General features: G+C 45.4%; 2 protein-coding genes across 2 annotated transcripts; one reads left to right on the forward strand and one right to left on the reverse strand.

Annotated features, from left to right (window-relative positions):
- The first annotated feature begins 11,634 nt into the window (after positions 1 to 11,634).
- On the forward strand, positions 11,635 to 18,738 carry LOC109733687 (external alternative NAD(P)H-ubiquinone oxidoreductase B2, mitochondrial). The gene is made up of 10 exons (XM_020292911.4): positions 11,635 to 12,039; positions 13,599 to 13,854; positions 14,169 to 14,375; positions 16,137 to 16,387; positions 16,580 to 16,796; positions 16,882 to 16,986; positions 17,372 to 17,644; positions 17,752 to 17,873; positions 18,131 to 18,250; positions 18,358 to 18,738. Exons 1-10 carry the CDS (start codon positions 11,948 to 11,950, stop codon positions 18,443 to 18,445), a joined length of 1,731 nt encoding a protein of 576 aa, XP_020148500.1. The 5' UTR covers positions 11,635 to 11,947; the 3' UTR covers positions 18,446 to 18,738.
- A 1,880-nt stretch (positions 18,739 to 20,618) lies between these two features.
- LOC109733686 (vesicle-associated protein 4-1) lies at positions 20,619 to 23,091 on the reverse strand. Its single transcript, XM_020292909.4, has 7 exons — positions 22,674 to 23,091; positions 22,277 to 22,347; positions 21,738 to 21,819; positions 21,533 to 21,651; positions 21,329 to 21,406; positions 21,099 to 21,218; positions 20,619 to 20,990 (listed from the first exon to the last, which is right to left on the reverse strand). The coding sequence occupies exons 1-7, from the start codon at positions 22,831 to 22,833 to the stop codon at positions 20,931 to 20,933; spliced, it is 690 nt and encodes a 229-aa protein (XP_020148498.1). The 5' UTR covers positions 22,834 to 23,091; the 3' UTR covers positions 20,619 to 20,930.
- Positions 23,092 to 23,342: the final 251 nt, after the last annotated feature.

The raw sequence follows: 23,342 nt of genomic DNA on the forward strand, positions 1-23,342 counted from the left end.
AGCTTAGAACTGGGTCTCCAAAAGCGTTTTGAGAAACATGGAGCATATGAGATGTTCGAGGAGCTGAAACTGGTTTTTCAAGCTCATGCCCGGGTCGAGAGATATGATGTCTCCGACAAGTTCTTCAGCTGTAAAATGGAGGAGAACAGTTCTGTTAGTGAGCACATACTCAGAATGTCTGGGTTGCACAACCGCTTGTCTCAGCTGGGAGTTAATCTCCCGGATGACGCGGTCATTGACAGAATCCTCCAGTCGCTTCCACCAAGCTACAAGAGCTTTGTGATGAACTACAATATGCAGGGGATGGAAAAGACCATTCCCGAGGTATATTCAATGCTGAAATCAGCTGAGGTAGAGATCAGAAAAGAACATCAAGTGTTGATGGTGAATAAAACCACTAAGTTCAAGAAGGGCAAGGGTAAGAAGAACTTCAAGAAGGACGGCAAGGGAGTTGCCGCGCCCGGTAAGCCAGTTACTGGGAAGAAGTCAAAGAATGGACCCAAGCCCGAGACTGAGTGCTTTTATTGCAAGGGAAGTGGTCACTGGAAGCGGAACTGCCCCAAATACTTAGCGGACAAGAAGAAGGCCGGCAACACCCAAGGTATATGTGATATACTAGTAATTGATGTGTACCTTACCAGTACTCGTAGTAGCTCCTGGGTATTTGATACCGGTGCGGTTGCTCATATTTGTAACTCAAAACAGGAACTACGGAATAAACGGAGACTGGCGAAGGACGAGGTGACGATGCGCGTCGGGAATGGTTCCAAGGTCGATGTGATCGCCGTCGGCACGCTACCTCTGCATCTCCCTACGGGATTAGTTTTAAACCTCAATAATTGTTATTTAGTGCCAGCTTTGAGCATGAACATTGTATCTGGATCTCGTTTAATTCGAGATGGCTACTCATTTAAATCCGAGAATAATGGTTGTTCTATTTATTTGAGAGATATGTTTTATGGTCATGCCCCGCTGGTCAATGGTTTATTTTTGATGAATCTCGAACGTGATGTTACACATGTTCATAGTGTGAATACCAAAAGATGTAAAGTTGATGACGATAGTCCCACATACTTGTGGCACTGCCGCCTTGGTCACATTGGTGTCAAGCGCATGAAGAAGCTCCATGCAGATGGACTTTTGGAGTCTCTTGGTTACGAATCATTTGACACGTGCGAACCATGCCTCATGGGTAAGATGACCAAGACTCCGTTCTCCGGAACAATGGAGCGAGCAACCAACTTATTGGAAATCATACATACCGATGTGTGTGGTCCAATGAGTGTTGAGGCTCGCGGAGGATATCGTTATGTTCTCACTCTCACTGATGATTTAAGTAGATATGGGTATGTCTACCTAATGAAACACAAGTCTGAAACCTTTGAAAAGTTCAAGGAATTTCAGAATGAAGTCGAGAATCAACGTGACAGGAAATTAAAATTCTTACGATCAGATCGTGGTGGAGAATATTTAAGTCACGAATTTGGTACACACTTAAGGAAATGTGGAATAGTTTCACAACTTACGCCGCCTGGAACACCTCAGAGAAATGGTGTGTCCGAACGTCGTAATCGCTCTCTATTGGATATGGTGCGATCTATGATGTCTCTTACCGATTTACCGCTCTCATTTTGGGGTTATGCTTTAGAGACTGCCGCATTCACTTTAATTAGGGCACCGTCTAAATCCGTTGAGACGACACCGTATGAATTATGGTTTGGGAAGAAACCTAAGCTGTCATTTCTAAAAGTTTGGGGATGCGATGCTTATGTCAAGAAACTTCAACCTGAAAAGCTCGAACCCAAATCGGAAAAATGCGTCTTCATAGGATACCCTAAGGAAACTATTGGGTATACCTTCTACCTCAGATCCGAAGGCAAGATCTTCGTTGCCAAGAACGGGTCCTTTCTAGAGAAGGAGTTTCTCTCGAAAGAATTGAGTGGGAGGAAAGTGGAACTTGATGAGGTGATAGTCACCCCTTCCGAACCGGAAAGTAGCGCAGCGCGGGAAAATGTTCCTGTGGTGCCTACACCGACTGGGGAGGAAGTTAATGATGATGATCATGAAACTTCAGATCAAGTTACTGAACTTCGTAGGTCCACAAGGACACGTTCCGCACCAGAGTGGTACGGCAACCCTGTCCTGGAAATCATGTTGTTAGACAACGGTGAACCTTCGAACTATGAAGAAGCGATGGCGGGCCCGGATTCCGACAAATGGCTAGAAGCCATGAAATCCGAGATAGAATCCATGTATGAAAACAAAGTATGGACTTTGACTGACTTGCCCGATGAAAGGCGAGCCATAGAAAACAAATGGATCTTTAAGAAGAAGACGGACGCAGATGGTAATGTGACCATCTACAAAGCTCGACTTGTCGCTAAGGGTTATCGACAAGTTCAAGGGGTTGACTACGATGAGACTTTCTCACCCGTAGCGAAGCTGAAGTCCGTCCGAATCATGTTAGCAATTGCCGCATACTATGATTATGAGATATGGCAGATGGACGTCAAAACGGCATTCCTTAATGGCTTCCTTAAGGAAAAGTTGTATAAGATGCAGCCGGAAGGTTTTGTCGATCCTAAGAATGCTAACAAAGTGTGCAAGCTCCAGCGCTCAATCTATGGGCTGGTGCAAGCATCTCGGAGTTGGAACATTCGCTTTGATGAGATGATCAAAGCGTTTGGGTTTACACAGACTTATGGAGAAGCCTGTGTTTACAAGAAAGTGAGTGGGAGCTCTATAGCATTTCTCATATTATATGTGGATGACATATTATTGATGGGAAATGATATAGAATTCTTGGAAAGTATAAAGGCCTATTTGAATAAGTGTTTTTCAATGAAGGACCTTGGAGAAGCTGCTTATATATTAGGCATCAAGATCTATAGAGATAGATCAAGACGCCTCATTGGTCTTTCACAAAGTACATACCTTGACAAGATATTGAAGAAGTTCAGTATGGATCAGTCCAAGAAGGGGTTCTTGCCTGTAGTGCAAGGTGTGCAATTGAGCACAGCTCAATGCCCGACCACGGCAGAAGATATAGAACAGATGAGTGTCATCCCCTATGCCTCGGCCATAGGGTCTATTATGTATGCCATGCTGTGTACCAGACCTGATATAAACCTTGCCGTAAGTTTGGTAGGAAGGTACCAAAGTAATCCCGGCCAGGAACACTGGACAGCGGTCAAGAATATCCTGAAGTACCTGAAGAGGACTAAGGATATGTTTCTCGTTTATGGAGGTGACGAAGAGCTCGTCGTAAAGGGTTACGTCGACGCTAGCTTCGACACAGATCTGGATGACTCGAAGTCACAGACCGGATACGTGTATATTTTGAATAGAGGAGCAGTAAGCTGGTGCAGTTGCAAGCAAAGCGTCGTGGCGGGATCTACATGTGAAGCGGAGTACATGGCAGCCTCAGAGGCAGCACAGGAAGCAGTCTGGATGAAGGAGTTCATTACCGACCTAGGGGTGATTCCCAATGCGTCGGGCCCAATGACTATCTTCTGTGACAACACTGGAGCTATTGCCCTTGCGAAGGAGCCCAGGTTTCACAGGAAGACCAGGCATATCAAGCGTCGCTTCAACTCCATTCGTGAAAGTGTTCAAAATGGAGACATAGATATTTGTAAAGTACACACGGACCTGAATGTAGCAGATCCGTTGACTAAACCTCTCCCTAGGGCAAAACATGATCAACACCAGGACGCAATGGGTGTTCGATTCATCACAATGTAACTAGATTATTGACTCTAGTGCAAGTGGGAGACTGTTGGAAATATGCCCTAGAGGCAATAATAAATGGTTATTATTATATTTCTTTGTTCATGGTAATTGTCTATTATTCATGCTATAATTGTATTGTCCGAAAATCGTGATACATGTGTGAATACATAGACCACAACCTGTCCCTAGTAAGCCTCTAGTTGACTAGCTCGTTGATCAACAGATAGTCACGGTTTCCTGACTATGGACATTGGATGTCATTGATAACGGGATCACATCATTAGGAGAATGATGTGATGGACAAGACCCAATCCTAAGCATAGCATAAAAGATCGTGTAGTTTCGTTTGCTAGAGCTTTTCCAATGTCAAGTATCTTTTCCTTAGACCATGAGATCGTGCAACTCCCGGATACCGTAGGAGTGCTTTGGGTGTGCCAAACGTCACAACGTAACTGGGTGACTATAAAGGTGCACTACGGGTATCTCTGAAAGTGTCTGTTGGGTTGGCACGGATCGAGACTGGGATTTGTCACTCCGTATGACGGAGAGGTATCTCTGGGCCCACTCGGTAATGCATCATCATAATGAGCTCAATGTGACTAAGGCGTTAGTCACGGGATCATGCATTGCGGTACGAGTAAAGAGACTTGCCGGTAACGAGATTGAACAAGGTATTGGGATACCGACGACCGAATCTCGGGCAAGTAACATACCGATTGACAAAGGGAATTGTATACGGGATTGATTGAATCCTCGACACCGTGGTTCATCCGATGAGATCATCGTGGAACATGTGGGAGCCAACATGGGTATCCAGATCCCGCTGTTGGTTATTGACCGGAGAGGCGTCTCGGTCATGTCTGCATGTCTCCCGAACCCGTAGGGTCTACACACTTAAGGTCCGGTGACGCTAGGGTTGTAGAGATATATGTATGCGGAAACCCGAAAGTTGTTCGGAGTCCCGGATGATATCCCGGACGTCACGAGAGGTTCCGGAATGGTCCGGAGGTGAAGAATTATATATAGGAAGTCCAGTTTCGGCCACCGGGAAAGTTTCGGGGGTTATCGGTATTGTACCGGGACCACCGGAAGGGTCCCAGGGGTCCACCGGGTGGGGCCACCTGTCCCGGAGGGCCCCGTGGGCTGAAAGTGGAAGGGAACCAGCCCCTAGTGGGCTGGGGCGCCCCCCTTGGGCCTCCCCCCATGCGCCTAGGGTTGGGAACCCTAGGGGGGGAGTTCCCCCTTGCCTTGGGGGGCAAGGCACCCCTTCCCCCCCACTTGGCCGCCGCCCCCCCCCCCCCTTGGATCTGATCTCCAGGGCCGGCGCCCCCCCCAGGGGGCCTATATAAAGGGGGGGGAGGGAGGGCAGCAAAAAAACAACAGCCTTGGGCGCCTCCCTCCTCCCCTGCAACACCTCTCTCTCTCTCTCGTAGAAGCTCGGCGAAGCCCTGCACGAGACCCGCTACATCCACCACCACGCCGTCGTGCTGCTGGATCTCCATCAACCTCTCCTTCCCCCTTGCTGGATCAAGAAGGAGGAGACGTCACTGCACCGTACGTGTGTTGAACACGGAGGTGCCGTCCGTTCGGCACTCGGTCATCGGTGATTTGGATCACGGCGAGTACGACTCCGTCATCCACGTTCATTGGAACGCTTCCGCTCGCGATCTACAAGGGTATGTAGATGCACTCCCTTCCCCTCGTTGCTAGTAGACTCCATAGATGCATCTTGGTGAACGTAGGAAAATTTTAAAATTATGCTACGATTCCCAACAAATAAAGTTTCTACGATCTGATCGTGGAGGAGAATATTTGAGTTACGAGTTTGGTCTTCATTTGAAACAATGCGAAATAGTTTTGCAACTCACGCCACCCGGAACACCACAGCGTAATGATGTGTCCAAACGTCGTAATCGTACTTTACTAGATATGGTGCGATCTATGATGTCTCTTACTGATTTACCGCTATCGTTTTGGGGTTATGCTTTAGAGACGGCTGCATTCACGTTAAATAGGGCACCATCTAAATCCGTTGAGACGACGCCTTATGAACTGTGGCTTGGCAAGAAACCAAAGATGTCGTTTCTTAAAGTTTGGGGTTGCGATGCTTATGTGAAAAAGTTTCATCCTGATAAGCTCAAACCCAAATCGGAGAAATGTGTCTTCATAGGATACCCAAAGGAGATAGTTGGGTACACCTTCTATCACTGATCCGAAGGCAAGACATTTGTTGCTAAGAATGGATCCTTTCTAGAGAAGGAGTTTCTCTCGAAAGAAGTGAGTGGGAGGAAAGTAGAACTTGATGAGGTAACTGTACCTGCTCCCTTATTGGAAAGTAGTTCATCATAGAAATCTGTTCCTGTGACTCCTACACCAATTAGTGAGGAAGCTAATGATGATGATCATGTAACTTCAGATCAAGTTACTACCGAACCTCATAGGTCAACCAGAGTGAGATCCGCACCAGAGTGGTACAGGTAATCCTATTCTGGAGGTCATGTTACTTGACCATGACGAACCTACGAACTATGAGGAAGCGATGATGAGCCCAGGTTCCGCGAAATGGCTTGAGGCCATGAAATCTGAGATGGGATCCATGTATGAGAACAAAGTGTGGACTTTGGTTGACTTGCCCGAGGATCGGCAAGCCATAGAAAATAAATGGATTTTCAAGAGGAAGACGGACGCTGATAGTAGTGTTACTATCTACAAAGCTAGACGTGTTGAAAAAGGTTTTGACAAAGTTCAAGGTGTTGACTCCGATGAGATTTTCTCACTCATAGCGATGCTTAAGTTTGTCCGAATCATGTTAGCAAATTGCCACATTTTATGAAATCTGGCAAATGGATGTCAAAACTACATTCCTTAATGGATTTCTTAAAGAAGAGTTGTATATGATGCAACCAGAAGATTTTGTCGATCCTAAAGGTGCTAACAAAATGTGCAAGCTCCAGCGATCCATCTATGGACTGGTGCAAGCATCTCAGAGTTGGAATATACGCTTTGATGAGTTGATCAAAGCATATAGTTTTATACAGACTTGCGGTGAAGCCTGTATTTACAAGAAAGTGAGTGAGAGCACTATAGTTTTTCTGATAAGTATATGTGAAAGACATATTGTTGATCGGAAATGATGTAGAATTTTCTAGAAAGCATAAAGGAGTTTTTCAAAGAAAGACCTCGGTAAAGCTGCTTACATATTGAGCATCAAGATCTATAGAGATAGATCAAAACGCTTGATAAGTTTTCCAATGAGTACATACCTTGACAAGATTTTGAAGTAGTTCAAAATGGAACAGTCAAAGAAAGAGTTCTTGCCTGTGTTGCAAGGTGTGAAATTGAGTAAGACTCAAAGCCCGACCACGGCAGAAGATAGAAAGAGAATGAAAGTCATTCCCTATGTCCCAGCCATAGGTTCTATAAAGTATGTCATGCTGTGTACCAGATCTATTGTATACCCTACACTGAGTTTGGCAAGGGAATACAATAGTGATCTAGGAGTAGATCACTGGACAGCGGTCAAAATTATCCTTAGTGGAATAAGGATATGTTTCTCGATTATGGAGGTGACAAAAGGTTCGTCGTAAAGAGTTACGTCGATGCAAACTTTGACACCGATCTGGATGACTCTAAGTCTCGATCTAGATACATATTGAAAGTGGGAGCAATTAGCTAGAGTAGCTCCGTGCAGAGCATTGTTGACATAGAAATTTGCAAAATACATACGGATCTGAATATGGCAAACCCGTTGACTAAACTTCTCTCACGAGCAAAACATGATCACACCTTAGTACTCTTTGGGTGTTAATCACATGGCGATGTGAACTAAGATTACTGACTCTAGTAAACCCGTTGAGTGTTGGTCACATGGCGATGTGAACTATGGGTGTCAATCACATGGTTATATGAACTATTGGTGTTAAATCACATGGCGATGCGAACTAGATTATTGACTCTAGTGCAAGTGGGAGACTGAAGGAAATATGCCCTAGAGGCAATAATAAAGTTGTTATTTATATTTCCTTATATCATGATAAATGTTTATTATTCATGCTAGAATTGTATTAACCGGAAACTTAGTACATGTGTGAATACATAGACAAACAGAGTGTCACTAGTATGCCTCTACTTGACTAGCTCGTTGAATCAAAGATGGTTAAGTTTCCTAGCCATAGACATGAGTTGTCATTTGATTAACGGGATCGCATCATTAGAGAATGATGTGATTGACTTGACCCATTCCGTTAGCTTAGCACTGATCGTTTAGTATGTTGCTATTGCTTTCTTCATGACTTATACATGTTCCTATGACTATGAGATTATGCAACTCCCGAATACCGGAGGAATACTTTGTGTGCTACCAAACGTCACAACGTAACTGGGTGATTATAAAGGTGCTCTATAGGTGTCTCCGATGGTACTTGTTGAGTTGGCATAGATCGAGATTAGGATTTATCACTCCGATTGTCGGAGAGGTATCTCTGGGCCCTCTCGGTAATGCACATCACTATAAGCCTTGCAAGCAATGTAACTAATGAGTTAGTTGCGGGATAATGCATTACGGAACGAGTAAAGAGACTTGCCAGTAACGAGATTGAACTAGGTATTGAGATACCGACGATCAAATCTCGGGCAAGTAACATACCGATGACAAAGGGAACAACGTATGTTGTTATGCGGTTTGACCGATAAAGATCTTCGTAGAATATGTAGGAACCAATATGATCATCCAGGTTCCGCTATTGGTTATTGGCCGGAGACGTGTCTCGGTCATGTCTACATAGTTCTGGAACCCGTAGGGTCCGCACGCTTAACGTTCGGTGACGATCGGTATTATGAGTTTATGTGTTTTGATGTACCGAACGTAGTTCGGAGTCCCGAATGTGATCACGGACATGACGAGGAGTCTCGAAATGGTCGAGACGTAAAGGTTGATATATTGGACGGCTATATTCGGACACCGGAAGTGTTCCGGATGGTTTCAGAGAAAACCGGAGTGCCGGAGGGGTTACCGGAACCCCCCGGGGAAGTATTGGGTCTTAGTGGGCCTGAGGGGAGAGAGAGGGCAGAAGCCCAGGAGGTGGCGCGCCCCCTCCCATGAGGAGTCCGAATTGGACTAGGGGAGGGGGCACGGCCCCTCTTCCCCTCTCCCTCTCCCTCTCTTTCCTTCCCCCTTCCCCCTTCCTAGTAGGACTAGGAAAGGATGAATCCTACTCCTACTAGGAGTAGGATTCCTCCTCTCCTTGGGCTCACCAAGGCCGGGCGGCCTCCCCCCTTGCTCCTTTATATACGGGGGCGGGGGGCACCCATAGACACACAAGTTGATCAGTTGATCTTTTAGCCGTCTGCGGTGCCCCCCTCCACCATAATCCACCTCGGTCATATCGTAGCGGTGCTTAGCCGAAGCCCTGCGTCGGTAGCATCAGCATCACCGTCATCATCGTGCTGACGGAACTCTCCCCTGAAGCTCTGCTGGATCGTGAGTTCGCGGGACGTCACCGAGCTGAATGTGTGCTGAACTCGGAGGTGCCGTGTGTTCGGTACTTGGATCAGTCGGATCGTGAAGACGTACGACTACATCAACCGCGTTGTCATAACGCTTCTGCTTACGGTCTACGAGGGTACGTGGACGACACTCTCCCCTCTCGTTGCTATGCATCACCATGATCTTGCGTGTGCGTAGGAAAATTTTGAAATTACTACGTTCCCCAACAGGGAGGCCACCGAGGTGGGCACAACCCACCTGGGCGCGCCCTGGTGGGTTGTGCCCCCCTTGGGGCATCCCCCAGGTGCTTCTCTGGCCCACTGGATGTCTTCTGGTCCATAAAAAATTCACAAAAAAGTTTCGCGGTGTTTGGACTCCGTTTGATATTGATTTCCTGCGATGTAAAAAACAAGCAAAAAACAGCAACTGGCACTGGGCACTGGGTCAATAGGGTGCTCTGGTTGAGGACCTGGCTGGGCAAGACTACTACTAGTGTTGCTTCTGCCGGTGGCAACGGTGTGCATGATCCTCGACGGCAATGGCGGCAAGGACGACGACGATGATGGCAACTTTTGTGTAGTTAGGGCTTGAAAACAATCTTATGGTCTGTATATTTTGGTGAGATGGTATATACTAACCCCTCACGGTGATCCTCGCGGTGATCACGAATTTGCGGTGGTAGGATGACACCTCTTTCGGATGTGGTGGTAGGATGACACCAAAGTAGTGCTAGGTTGAACTTGCTATGATCGTGCATGCTTATTAATGCTCTTCTGCTCCATTGCTTGCTCCTAGAGTTCTTCATTGCTTGCTGTTTGTGTGTTCCAATGCTTGTTGCTTGAACTAATTGCTCGTTTGCATTGCCAGGGCAAGTGGTATGTGGTGTTCGAAGGTAGGGTTCTAGGGGTTTACAGTTCATGGGAAGCTTGCAACAAACAAGTTTCAGGGTACAACGACAACAACCACAGAGGAGGGCTTAAGACAGTGGCGATTCTACTAGTGAGGCTTAACAGGATTAAGCCTACCCTCCAATAATAATACTGCTACTTAGTTAGCTAACTATTTCACTTGAAAAGTTATTTTGAAGTATTTTACATGCAACAATTTATGTTTTGAGCCTACCCTCCATTGTTATGCTAGATTCGCCACTGGTTTAAGACTAGGCAGATGGTAGAAGATGCTTACTTCAAGTATGTGCGAGAGCATTCATGTAGCAAGGTTAAGGCTAGCAAGGTGGATTGACTGTTAGGGCTGAAGAACTTCATCATCTTCGTCCAGTTCATCGTCATAGCAGTGTTGTAGCGTTGGTGTGCTCGGTATGACCACGTGTAAGGTGTAGTAGTATTGGTAAGCTCACCAAGTAGGATGCAAGGTGAGCACAGGTGAGCACAACTCTATGCCCATACATAACCAAACAACGTGCACCCATGTGAGCACATACAATGCAAGCAACCAAACACGATGCGTAAAGACATCGTTACGATACAGGAAAATGACATGCAGGCAACCAAACTAAATGCAGATATTGATTTTTGTGTGCATTTGCTCAGCTGGACTCAACTGGAACAAGTATGCAAATGAGAGAAAAAACGATGCATGTAACCAAACAAGCCCATATATTTTCCCGTTCCCGCACCGCTGGCAGCCGACAACGAGGCGGCGACCAAGCAAAGAAGCTCTTTTGCGCGGCATGTGGCGCACGTCACGTACGGCTGGTGAACGGCGGTGGTCAAGGGGGAGGAAGGAAGCCGTTGTTGCTGCCTGTGTGGTTCACGTTCCGTCTCCGCGTGCGTGTGTCCGTCCATCTGGAGAACGTGGCCAGGCCACCAAACGGGGTGGGCGTATCCCGTACGTTGTTGTACGTACTTGGTATTTTGCCGGTGCCCGCGGAGTTCCTCTGGAATCTTTCTTTCTTGCCCCGGACGTCAAGGGATGGATCCAGCCAGCCAGCCCTTTGTAGGATTCGCCGCCAGCGTCTCTCTCTCTCCGCTTCGCTGTTTGTCCAGCGGTTGAGTGGCGCCCTATGCACGTTCTAGAAAGAGAGGAGCCAGACGAATATCAGAATATACTCCTCCATCTTCTTGGGACACAAGTCAGGAATCAGCCAGTAGTACTGTTTTTACCACGGCGGCAGTGCGTTCGTCTGCCGTTGATGACCGGTATTTCACTACCTTTCGCGTAAGTGCAGTTAAAATTTAAAACTTGTGGAGAAATGAAAAATCCAAACAGAAAAATTTGAAAAAAATGACAAGTCTGGAGGCGGCTGTTCCACAGCGACAGCGCGGATGCGACGACTGGCCCGGACGAACCATGAACCGACGAGTCGCCGTCGGGGGTTCGCGACAGTGTGGCAGGCAGGATCGATCCCTCTCGCGCTAGCCGTCGGTCCGATAGAAAGGGAGGAAGGAGGGAGAGAATGGGCGTTGGGCGAGGCCGCTTTAGCATGCCAACCACGTGTGTCTACCTCAGTCCGGAACTGACGACCCATGTTCGTTCCGCCCGGGCCCACCCACCAGTCACACCAACCCCTCGCCGCACCGCCACCAACACGGCGCCAACCACGGGAAGAAAAAGTGTAGACGCGTACCCGCAGCATATAAGCAGTTCACGGCGAGGCGGACGAGGTGGCCATTTCTTTTCTTCTTCCCCTGCTACTGCTAGTACGTTCCAGGATCACCGGAGCCCCGGGAGAAGAGCAAAGCGTAGCGGAGGAGGGAGAGGGGGAGAGAGATGAGGTGGACGGCGTTCGCGTGGGAGAGCGCGTCCCGGGCCTTCAACAACCGCCCCACCTTCACCGGCCTCGTCGTCGTCCTCGCCGCAAGGTCCCTCCTGCTTCCTTTCCCTTTCTCCGCCCGCTAATTTCCCCCCTCTCTCTTGGAGCTGGGGCTTGGGAATTTCGATCGGATCTGCTGCCGCTGCGTACCTCGTGTGGCCGCTAGACTGTAGCAGCATTTTCGCGGTCGCCTCAAATGTTGGGCACGAATTTTTGGAGCGTCCTGTCATTTTTCTCGGGTTTTCTTTTCGTTGTGCAGAAAAAATGATAATATTCGGTGCCTTCATCGTTTCGTTCGTGGATCCCGGGATAGAAATATTCGGTGGTTGCTGCGGTTTCTCATCCTTTGAGCCACCGAAACTGTTGTATCAGTTCGAGATCGCCTCGGGTATTAACGGGATTCAGAGCTCACCTAATAGCTCTACCTAGATCGATTCTCCATCAGAGGTGCTTCTGTTTTACCAGATTTCAGAATGCTAGAAATTGAGGGGGGAAATATAAGGATAGAGTCATTTCTTTTATCACTGATGAAATGGGAAGAAAATAGTTAAACTCATTCTTCTTCCCACCTGTTTCGACCGGGCCCTCGTTTTCCAGCTACTTCTCGAATCTGATGTGCCCCCCACATCGCGGTGGACCTCGTATGCCTGCTGAATATTCTGTCATGGTCCATGTGGCCAACAAGAAGAAAAATTGCCCTTGATTTCTTCGTCCTGGTTTCAGTATTTTGTTAATACCAATTGTGTCTGTTCTCTATAAAACAATACTTGGAATATTTAAGAGCGGGGTCGTGAATACATTATGATTTGGTGAGTTGGTGCCATGTGCTGATTGCGATTTTATATGTGCTATTGGACTGCTAGACAAATGCTGGACTTCTGAATAATACATTTCTTCAATTCCTTGATTGTCTTGGTTAATGATTCCGCTGCAACATGCTTTTTATTTGTTTCTCTGCAATGTCTAAATAAATTTTATATGTATGTCATATGACTGTTTTGCGTGTATGAAAAGAGAGGCCTTGTCTAAGTAGTCTTGCGCTGTGATTAATACAATGCGATCACAAAATACATATTTTTGTGCAAAGCTGCAAGACATGGACTGCTCCTGCTACCAGGTATACATAAGTGTAGCTGTAAAAAATTACATTGGTTCCTTCACAGAAGAAGATGACAATGGTAGATGATTGGGCTATAGGATTAATTTTCTGAGCATATATAATTGTCCTTGTCTATGCAGAGACCAGGCACACTCCCTCTTTTCTGGAAGAAACCATATTGTCCTTGTCTTGATCATTTTAACGTTTTTATTATTTGGAGTGATGTAATTCAGTTGCAACTTAGAGAATATTTTTCAGTAAGCGGTAGCTTTGATGTAAAACACACCAATGAGGTTCATTAAAAAGTTAGTGTTATGAGTTCCGAAATGATTTGTATTACTAGAACAGCTATCTTACTATTTTTTTATTAAGGGTGGCTTCAAAGTAGAACACATAAATGAGGTCATTTAAGATGGCTGAATAATTCAAAGAACTTCCAAATGTTTTGCATTGCTAGAACAGCTGTCCTATTTGCAAACTTGCTGATTTTTGGTCTGCCGAATTTGCAGTAGTGGAGGAGGCCTCGTCGCATATGCGGACTCTCAGCCGGACCAGCCCCAAGGATTTAAAAAGAAGAAAGTAGTGGTTCTTGGAACTGGCTGGGCTGGCACCACATTCCTGAGGAATCTTGATAGCAAACTGTACGATGTCCAGGTCATTTCACCTCGGAACTACTTTGCATTCACACCCTTGCTCCCAAGTGTTACCTGTGGAACAGTTGAACCAAGGAGCGTTGTTGAGCCAATCCGTAGGATTCTGGAGAAGGTATGATTGCTTCCATAAATTTCGGGGAACTTGTTGAACAATTCTAGAACTTTTACTTCTTTCACTACCTCCTGAATGCCATTTACTCCAAATACTGGAATGGTTTGTTTTTGCAATGGTACAACAAAATTCCTGACCTTGCTCATCTTGCTCAAGACCTATCTTGAATCCCCATGGTGAAGTTCGTTATCTACAAGTTTGACCTGTTAGGGAATAGTCATATTTCATACTTGAACACTACATCCGTTCATAGCTCAGTCAGATGATTAATTATGTGCCAAATGAATTAACGTTCATTCTTAATACTCTGACAGAAAGGTGGAGACTTCAAATTCTGGGAAGCAGAGTGCTTCAAGATTGATCCAGCAAACAAGAAGATTCATTGCCGCTCAAATATGGGGACAAATCTTGATGGAAATGGCGAGTTCTTAGTTGACTATGACTATCTGGTGGTAGCGGTTGGAGCTAGGTCTAACACATTCAATACTCCCGGTGTGACAGAGAATTGCCACTTTTTGAAGGTAAGCTTTCGTATGGTTTGTATGAAATAAATTTGCCTCCAGTTTTAGGTCCATAACTACATTAATCTGCTTTATTTATATACACGTCCTGCTGACAAAGGAATGAACCTGGTTCAAACCATTCAGTTATGTTGTGTAAGATAAATAGTTTTTTTTTTTTGAACCGGGCGTGCCCCTTTCCATTTAAGATAAACGGAAATACAACAGTATCCGATACAACCAGGAAGAGAGGAAAGAAAGGCAGCGAGTTCAACGCACTGCCAGGAAACCCACTGTCCTCGCCCGCCATCGAAACGAGCACCATGGGGCGAAAACCTGACAGCACCTACTTAGTTCAAACCTAACTATTACAAACCAGGGAGACACACACAAAAGTGGTGCCAGATAACAAATCCTCAAACTCAGAATGAGCCAGTTTCAAAAGTTCCCAAAAGTGAAGCCTGAGACTAGAGCCCAGCACATCGCCCCCTAGCTCAACCAGGCAAAATGTCGAACGATGCAGCATCATCACCCAGAGAGCACCTCTCCCGCGTCTTCCGCTGTGCGTCTGGCCCTATCACACATTGCCATCAACCTGGCTGTGCTTGCTCTGATCATCTCAGTTTCCTTGTCGCAGTCTTGCCGCTTCTTCCACCGGCTGCAGACCTGCCCAATATAAGAGAAAAGAACAAGCCGAGAACACAATCTCAGAAGGAGATTTGATCAACTGTTTTTCAAAGGTAGCCTTATTGCGCGCCAGCCAAATAGCCCAAGTTACTGCGGCCAGACCAACAGTATAGAATCTAGCTCCATTAGGTAAGAACATATTGCACCACACATAGAATTGCCAAGTGTTATTTGGGCATAAGTCAGTTCCCAGCACTACCCCAACTGCCCTCCAGGCAACACGTGCCACGGGACACGTAAAGAACAGATGAGATGCCGTTTCAACGTTGTTGCAGAAGGAACACACAGGGTTCCCCGGCCATTTTTTCCTTTTCATCACCGCTCTCGTAAGCACCGCGTCCTGCGCCATCTGCCATAAGAAGATCTGGATCTTAAGAGGCAATTTTGCCTCCCAGATCCATCTATAGTTGCATCCATATAGAGGCTTTTCCAGCCATTTATACATAGATTTAGTGGAGTACTTTGCATTCTTACTCAAACCCCAAAACACCACATCTTTATCGGCTGTAGTTTTCAGCCCCAAGATATGCTCTCGCAACTTATCCCATTGCCCACGTAGGTTGGGGCATAGACGCCTTCTGAAAAAGGTCGAAGCCTCTACCCTGTCAAATTTTTGTACTGTACAGTCCTGGTCTGTACAGATCTCAAACAACTGAGGAAACCTCAAATTAAGTGGAGGCAGCCCATCAATTGAGTCTTTCCACACCCTGGTCAGGTCGCCACACCCTAGTTTAATCTTTCTTCCCACCATGTACAGCTCTGACTTTCAGAAGAGCTTTCCAACATGGAGAGTTGTCTAGGATTCACAGTTGGCACAGACTTGTTATATAGATACCTGGCTCTCACCAAGTCTTGCCAAATCCCAGTCTGGGTTTCTAATTTCCACCACCACTTCACCATCAGGCTGATATTTTGCTTCCTAAGGTCTTTGACACCCAGCCCCCCTTTGTCCTTCGATCTACACACCCTTTTCCATTTGACTAGATATGTAAGATAAATAGTTATGTTAGTCTTTTAAATGATCTTACTGCATTTTAGTTGTTTCTAAGCTTCTGCACTTATCGCCCCGTTCATATGGTCCTATTATATTCACAGGAAGTGGAAGATGCCCAAAAGATCCGAAGGAGTGTGATGGACTGCTTTGAGAAGGCAAGCCTCCCATACCTTAATGAAGAAGAGAGGAAGAAGAATCTTCACTTTGTTGTTGTGGGAGGTGGACCTACAGGCGTTGAATTTGCGGCAGAGTTGCATGATTTTGTTACTGAAGATCTATCCAAGCTCTATCCTTCTATTCAGCATCTTGTCAAGATATCACTGATCGAAGCTGCAGATCACATACTGACTATGTAAGGCCATACCGGTCCTCTCTTACTTTGATGCTTTATGAACTGAAAGTTCCTACTGCTTTACACTAGGTTGCCACCTTTTTGCTCATGTAATCTACTCCCCAACAGTATGGAAACACATCATCACCTCATATATGACGTAACATTACTTCCTAGGCTAACAAAATAACAATTGTTTCTTCATTGGAAAAGGTTCGACAAAAGAATTACCAACTTTGCTGAGGACAAGTTTGGAAGGGATGGCATTGATGTAAAAACTGGATATAAAGTTGTGAAGGTTTCTAAGGATGCAATTACCATGCAAAATCCAGCTACTGGCGATATTACAGTTCCTTACGGAATGGCTGTCTGGTCCACTGGTATTGGGACCCGCCCATTCGTTGTGGACTTCATGAAACAAATTGGCCAGGTATATAGACCTTTTTCTTTTGGAGTTGGCGATGTATCCTTCTGTCAGTTCAGCTAGCCAATGAATCATTTCTCTACATATACAGGCTAATCGTCGTGTCCTTGCTACTGATGAATGGCTAAGGGTGCGTGAATGTGATGATGTTTATGCAGTAGGTGACTGTGCTACCATAAACCAGCGGAGAGTAATGGTAAGCAATATAATTTGTTATGTGTTCCTTTTGGTGCTGTGATTCTCCCCTATTTTCCATGTGGATAGAAAAGGGTTTTCTTCTCAAACCCCTATGTGCCATTTAACTAGTAGTAAAATTCTTGAGATTATCTTCATTGTATATGTAGTAGATGAGGATTCACATAAATGCTACAAACATATTTGATATGTATTGTTGGATACTTTCGCTAGGATACTTGAACTGCTATATTAGCTGTTTAGACTTATCCAGTGCTACCGTATCCATATCCTTTTTTGGTGCATTATAACTACATGTCAATACATCATAGTGACTTTGTTGATCATTTGCGAATTGTATTTGGTACCATTCAGGAATTTATGTTCTTGGTGTCTAATGCTTGCAGGAGGACATCTCAGAAATATTCAGAGTTGCAGACAAAGATAAATCTGGAACTTTGACTGTGAAAGAAATCCAAGACATCCTGGAGGATATCTACGTGAGATATCCACAAGTAAAGCTATACATGAAGAGCAAGCAACTTAACGGAATTGCAGATTTAATAAGAACTGGCAAAGGTGACACCGAAAAGGAATCTGTAGAGCTGAGCATTGAAGAGTTTAAGAAGGCTCTTTCACTCGTGGATTCACAAGTCAAGAATCTACCTGCAACAGCTCAGGTTTCCCTTTTTTTGTCTACTGGAATTTTACAATGCACAAAGTTCCAAAGCAACCACTTCAGTTAAAATTCATCGCTTTTCTAGTTCTAACTAGTTTGTTCTGTCAGGTTGCTGCACAGCAAGGACAGTATCTTGCGACGTGCTTTAACAAGATGCAGACTGCTGAAGAAAATCCTGAAGGACCAATCCGCATTAGGGGAGAAGGCCGTCATCGTTTCAACCCCTTCAGGTGGTTATTTTGCATCATTCGTCAGCTCATTTCTTTTCCTAACCATTTCGGTATCTTCATTCTGACGAGAATGCACTGTAGTTATTCATGCGAAGTAACTGCTAGCAATGATTATGTTGAATCTGGAAAGCAGTTGAAAAGAAAATTGAAGATCGAAATATGTGGATAACAGAATAATTTTTAGGCTGCTCATACCTGATTGCCTTATTTTCTTTCTTGTCTGTTGGCTGATACTATTGCTTTGCTGATTCCTCCAGGTACAGGCATTTAGGCCAGTTTGCCCCACTAGGAGGGGAGCAAACCGCTGCACAGCTCCCGGGTGACTGGGTCTCCATTGGCCACAGCTCACAGTGGCTCTGGTATTCCGTCTACGCAACGTAAGTGTCTGTTTCCTTTTTGATGATGAGAAAGTCAGACTGCGCAATCACCTACGTTTGTATCTAACCTAACACTTGGTTTTCCCTCCTCTTTGCTATGAGTTCAGCAAACAAATAAGCTGGCGCACGAGGGCACTGGTGATATCTGACTGGGGCCGTCGCTTCATCTTCGGTAGAGACTCGAGCGGCATATAGTCAAAGGAGATATGATTTTGTTTGCAGCATATACAGAAGCTAAGCTAAGGCCAGTAGTGGCACCTTCCACCCAAGTCTGTTCTTGCAGATGCATATAATCTTTTTTGTCAGGGAAAGAATAAAAGTAACCCTGCACTTCCCTAGTGCTCCACGGAGAAAATTCCTTTGTACCTTTTACTCTCGAGAGTTCTACTTCTGCGGCACGCGCAAACTCGCAGATTAATTTTGTACGTAGTCCTTTTACCACAAAGATATGCAAAGGGCCAGTTTGGACCTGTTTTTGTTCTGAAAAATCCTGTTTGTGCGGAGGCCTGATATTGTCATGCGAAATGCTGTTGATGTGGACACCAGATTTTGTGCTGTGAAACTTTTTTTTTGGTGAAAATGCTGTGAAACTGTTTATGTGAATCATGTTTGTGGCTAGCAACTTCTACTGGCTCTGTATGTTTCCGGCCTCGATCTGCCCTTCTCAAGTTCTGGTTAAGTGGGTGGTTTGTTGACTGGAGTAGTAGTAAAGATGAAGGAAAGTTGAGTGTTGTTTTGCTGTTGACGAATCGGGAGTGTTCCGGTCTATAAAGGTTTAAGCTCTTGAGTTGTTCCAGTTCAAAATATCCCCTTCGAAAACCTGCTATCTGCGAAGGAGGTTTAGGTGGTTCTCATTATTTATTCACTGTTTAGTTGGTACATGGAACACGACCAACCGTTGGTGGATAAACAATTCCCCGGAATAAAGGGCAAACATTGATGGGCATACTGAATAGACACAGTCCATGAGTTAAGGACCGCAATATCTGGCTAATGTTCACCGGGAAGGGTTGGTATTTGTAAACGTTTTAGATGACGAGTTTAGTTGTATGGGGTTGACAGTCAGAAACGTATGACAATTTTTGGGAAGGTTAGTATTTGCAAACGTTTTAGATGACGAGTTTAGTTGTATGGGGTTGGCAGTCAGAAACGTACGACAATTTTTGGGAAGAAGAATTTTACAACAAAAGATTTGCCATCTCGTACCATACCAGATAAAATTGCCACAAAAAAGAAGTTCGCTTGTCATCTCCCAGCTGACGTTTGTCAGTTATCGTTACCGTGAATTAATAAGACCCAAATTCGATCAATTCCCTGAAGCAAAATGCAAGCTTCACAGTTTGCTGAAGATGCAAAGAACGTCAAGCGAAGGAAAAAATTGCTGCAATGTTGAATTGATGCAGTCCATAGTTACCGGAATTTCGGCACAATAAATATTGGTTTAACAAGCTAAATAGATCAGGTGAGGGGTACAACCGCTGAATTTCAGCTTCACATCTCAAATGAAAAGTCAAAGCTCCTTTTGCACCTGTCTTGTCTCTGTCTTATTGTTTGATTTCTCCATTGAATAATCCATTTTGACAGTAACTCAAGACTAAAGAATGGAAAGGTAAACACTTGCTAGCTGAAAATTCCTAGAATTCAAGAACAGAACGTTCCAATTGCGCCATGCTTGGGAGAAAAGTATGATCTTGAGACCGTCCAAGAGACCACCACCCTCCACAAATAATAAAGGTCACGTCAAATGGAAATACACGCATTCCCTAGAATATTACACCGTTGCCTCTCTGAAAATGACACCGCCCGGAAATATATATGTGAGTACAAGTGGCAGAAGCTTCAAGTTGCACCCATTCAGCTTTAAAAGTCAAGGGTCTATCTGGCTATGAAGTGGAAATAGACTTTTAAAAAACGCCCTCCATGAATTCCAAGAAAGCAACAGGTTGTTCTGAGCCACAAAGGACTGAATAATGCTCCATCATTATCAGCCTCCCTGGTTGGCCGGTTAGGTTAGGTATAGGTGTCTTTGTACCTAATTCTTCCAGCTCAACAGTTATATTAGTACAGATCATATCAGCAAAGGAACAAGAACAATTATATCGGTACAGGTCAGGTGGACAAATAAAAAGAGAAGAACCAGATGCTGAGCCCACAACGTTTCATGTCCTGGAAGACCTGTCAGTTAGACAACTCAAAAGTGCTCAATAGTACGACATAAAAGATATCATTATTAGCAAGGGCACTGTATCTACTACAGTATTTTGTTGGGGAAAACATATATTAGAGAAAGATTCCCCGGATGATTGGCACTGAGCTGACAAAAAGTATGGCCACAATATTAGCTGCCTAAACATGTTGATCCAGGAAATGGTAACATGATCAGAGAACTTCCATTGAACACCTTGAAGAGTGATTTTTCAGATAAAATTACATTTGGTATTGATTGGAACCAGCACTGACTGAAACAGCGGTAGGAAATGGAACACAATCACACATCTAAATCTAGAACACCACGTACAAGATTTATCCCGGAGGATATTATTATCAAGCACTGACTGGCTATCTACATGTAGGGCCCAGGAAGAAGCTAAATCTTAATTACACAAAGCCTCATTTTTGTTCGCGGGAGCTAAAACCCATGGACAGGAACCGATGTTTTGCAGAGTTTTTGGCACCGTGTTTATACCGAATCAACCTCTTCAACCTGCTGACGAGCAAGATATCTCTCTCTTCGTTCCTTCTGAAATAGGAAAAATGGAGAATGTGGTCACATGGTGCACAGACGCATCTCGGGCATTAGTAAAAGACTGGACTGTTGTCATTAAAAACACTCGAGCACTGATCTTACCCATTCATCGATCACAAGCCCTTCACCAACGATAGGGGGACTAGTGTCTTCTGGAGGCTTCTTGCGTGCCTCAAGAGCTGCTTCAGCTTCAGCGAGCTGACGCTTGAGCCTGTCCAGTTGCTTCAAGGAAGAAATTGCCACAAATGTGTAAGGTGAATTTGCTGCTCCCCAGAATTGTATTGTATTCGGAGCGAAAGCAAGAGAAAAGAAGGGGCTCTGGTGTCACTTACTGCGCTAGGACGCTCAGCATCCAAGAAAATAACCCGCAGAATTTGCTCAACTGCAACCTGGTCTTTCTGCTCATCGAACTGTGACATATATAGGTAAAACTTATTTTTTTGAAACAAATATAGGTAGGTAAAACTTAGAAAAAATGAAACTACAACGATAAGATTTTAGGCGATTGGACGGTCTCAAGGGGCAAAAGGATATACCAATTCTGGAACATACTCCACAGGCCCTTTAACTTTCAGGCTAACAATCTTGAACTTGACCTTGCACTTCTGATCTAAAGGCTTCTCGTTGTTCTCAGGATGCTCCACAAACTTGAACACTGGCATTGAATGGTTGAACAATGAAAAAAGAGGGGAAGAAAAACAAAGAAATGCACATCAAAGGTTGAAATCAGCTTTGCATTACCTGTAGCTATGATGGTTTCTCCTGGAGCAAGTATGCCGCCGGGAGGCCTCATGAAGCAGCTCTTTGGTGCTGTTGTTTGGAACTAAAAACAGATAGGACATGCGTTCCATTAGTACTATTCCTTATTATTGTTACATCAAGCCAACCAAGTAACAAGGAAAATTTGTAAATCCACTAGGATTCAAGGTCAAGTTACACCTTAAAGTTCATAGAACGAAAAGAAGTTTTTTGGGGGCCCTTATCCTCATTACGCCTAGCATTTAGTGGGCTGGATATTTACCTTATCAACTAGCAAATCCATAAGGGTTCTATTTGATTAGGCACCTGAATCGGACTGAACCGACTGTTTGTCAGGCTACTGTTCTCCTATTCTCTCGAATCTATGAAGTAAGACATTGATTTTGCAATAAGATCGATTATGTTCATTGCATAATAAGCTCCTTTGAAAAGCATTGGCGGGATTTAATTCATTGAAGGACTTAATTAATTTATCCCCTAATTTAATGAAGAGATTAGTGGAGGGAGAGAAGTGTTGTTACCTTGAACGCCACATGGGACTTGCTGACGTTCTTGATCCTCACCGCGCTCCGGACTTGCTTGCCAGGCTCATCTGCACGGTTAAAAGGTACAAGGTACTTAATTCATGCAAATTGGAGCCTTTATTTCTCAAACATGGCCATGTATTAATCGATTATTAAGCTGCCAAATTTCTTTGCCAGAACAGAAATTTGACATGATGAAGCAGGGACAACTCCAAAGATTCACGAGCCAAGAACAATCAAATAAAGAACCCAATTCAATACAATCCAATCCAAACGTAGCGGCAGAGATGGTTCAAAGCGGGCAGTCCTGGGAGGACTAACAGCTCGGCAGGAAAGTAGAAGCCGCCGCCAAGAAGCAGAGGAGGGAGAAGAAGCTTTGATGGCGCATACGTACATGGGAAGTAGAGCTTTGATGGCGGGTCGAGCCGCAGTCGCCGCCTGGTAGGCAGCAGCGACCGTATCGCCGCGGCACCCGACGACCCGCCCGACCCCTCGGCGCCTCCTCCCTCCGCCAGAGGCGGCGGTGGGCCGGACGCGGTCCCCCACAGAGGCATGTGTCACAGCTCCCGCCGCGTCGTCGCCCCCCTCTTGCTGCTGGTCGTGCCCCTCCGCCGCGGCGCGGAGCCCCCTGCAGCACCAGCACCAGCAGAGGATCGTCGCTCTTCGTCGGAAGCCGTCGAGCGTGTGATGGTGCGGGGAGCCTTGGTTGGAGTGGTTGGGCGGCGAGTGGAGGTCGAGGAAGAAGAATATTATTGGGGCGGGGTGCGGTGGGGTGGACGAGAGGAGAGCTGCAGTCAAGTGCGTTCATGAGAGGGGTGTTCTTATGGTGGATAGACGGCGGTGGGGTCACCTTGGCAGGTTCTGCTACTAGTGTACTTTTGCCCTCCTTCCCTTCCCCCTGATTTGTGATGATTGTCAATGGTGACGGGCTGGCCGGCTATTAGAGCAACTCCAACGTGCCGATCCAAACGGACGGCGAATTTGTCCGCTTATTTTTCGTTTGGGTCGGCCCGATGGACACCAACGTCTGCTTCCACGTTTGGATCGGCGCATGCGTCCAACG

Source organism: Aegilops tauschii, chromosome 7 (genome assembly GCF_002575655.3).
Source record: "Aegilops tauschii subsp. strangulata cultivar AL8/78 chromosome 7, Aet v6.0, whole genome shotgun sequence".
Classification (NCBI taxonomy): Eukaryota; Viridiplantae; Streptophyta; class Magnoliopsida; order Poales; family Poaceae; genus Aegilops; species Aegilops tauschii.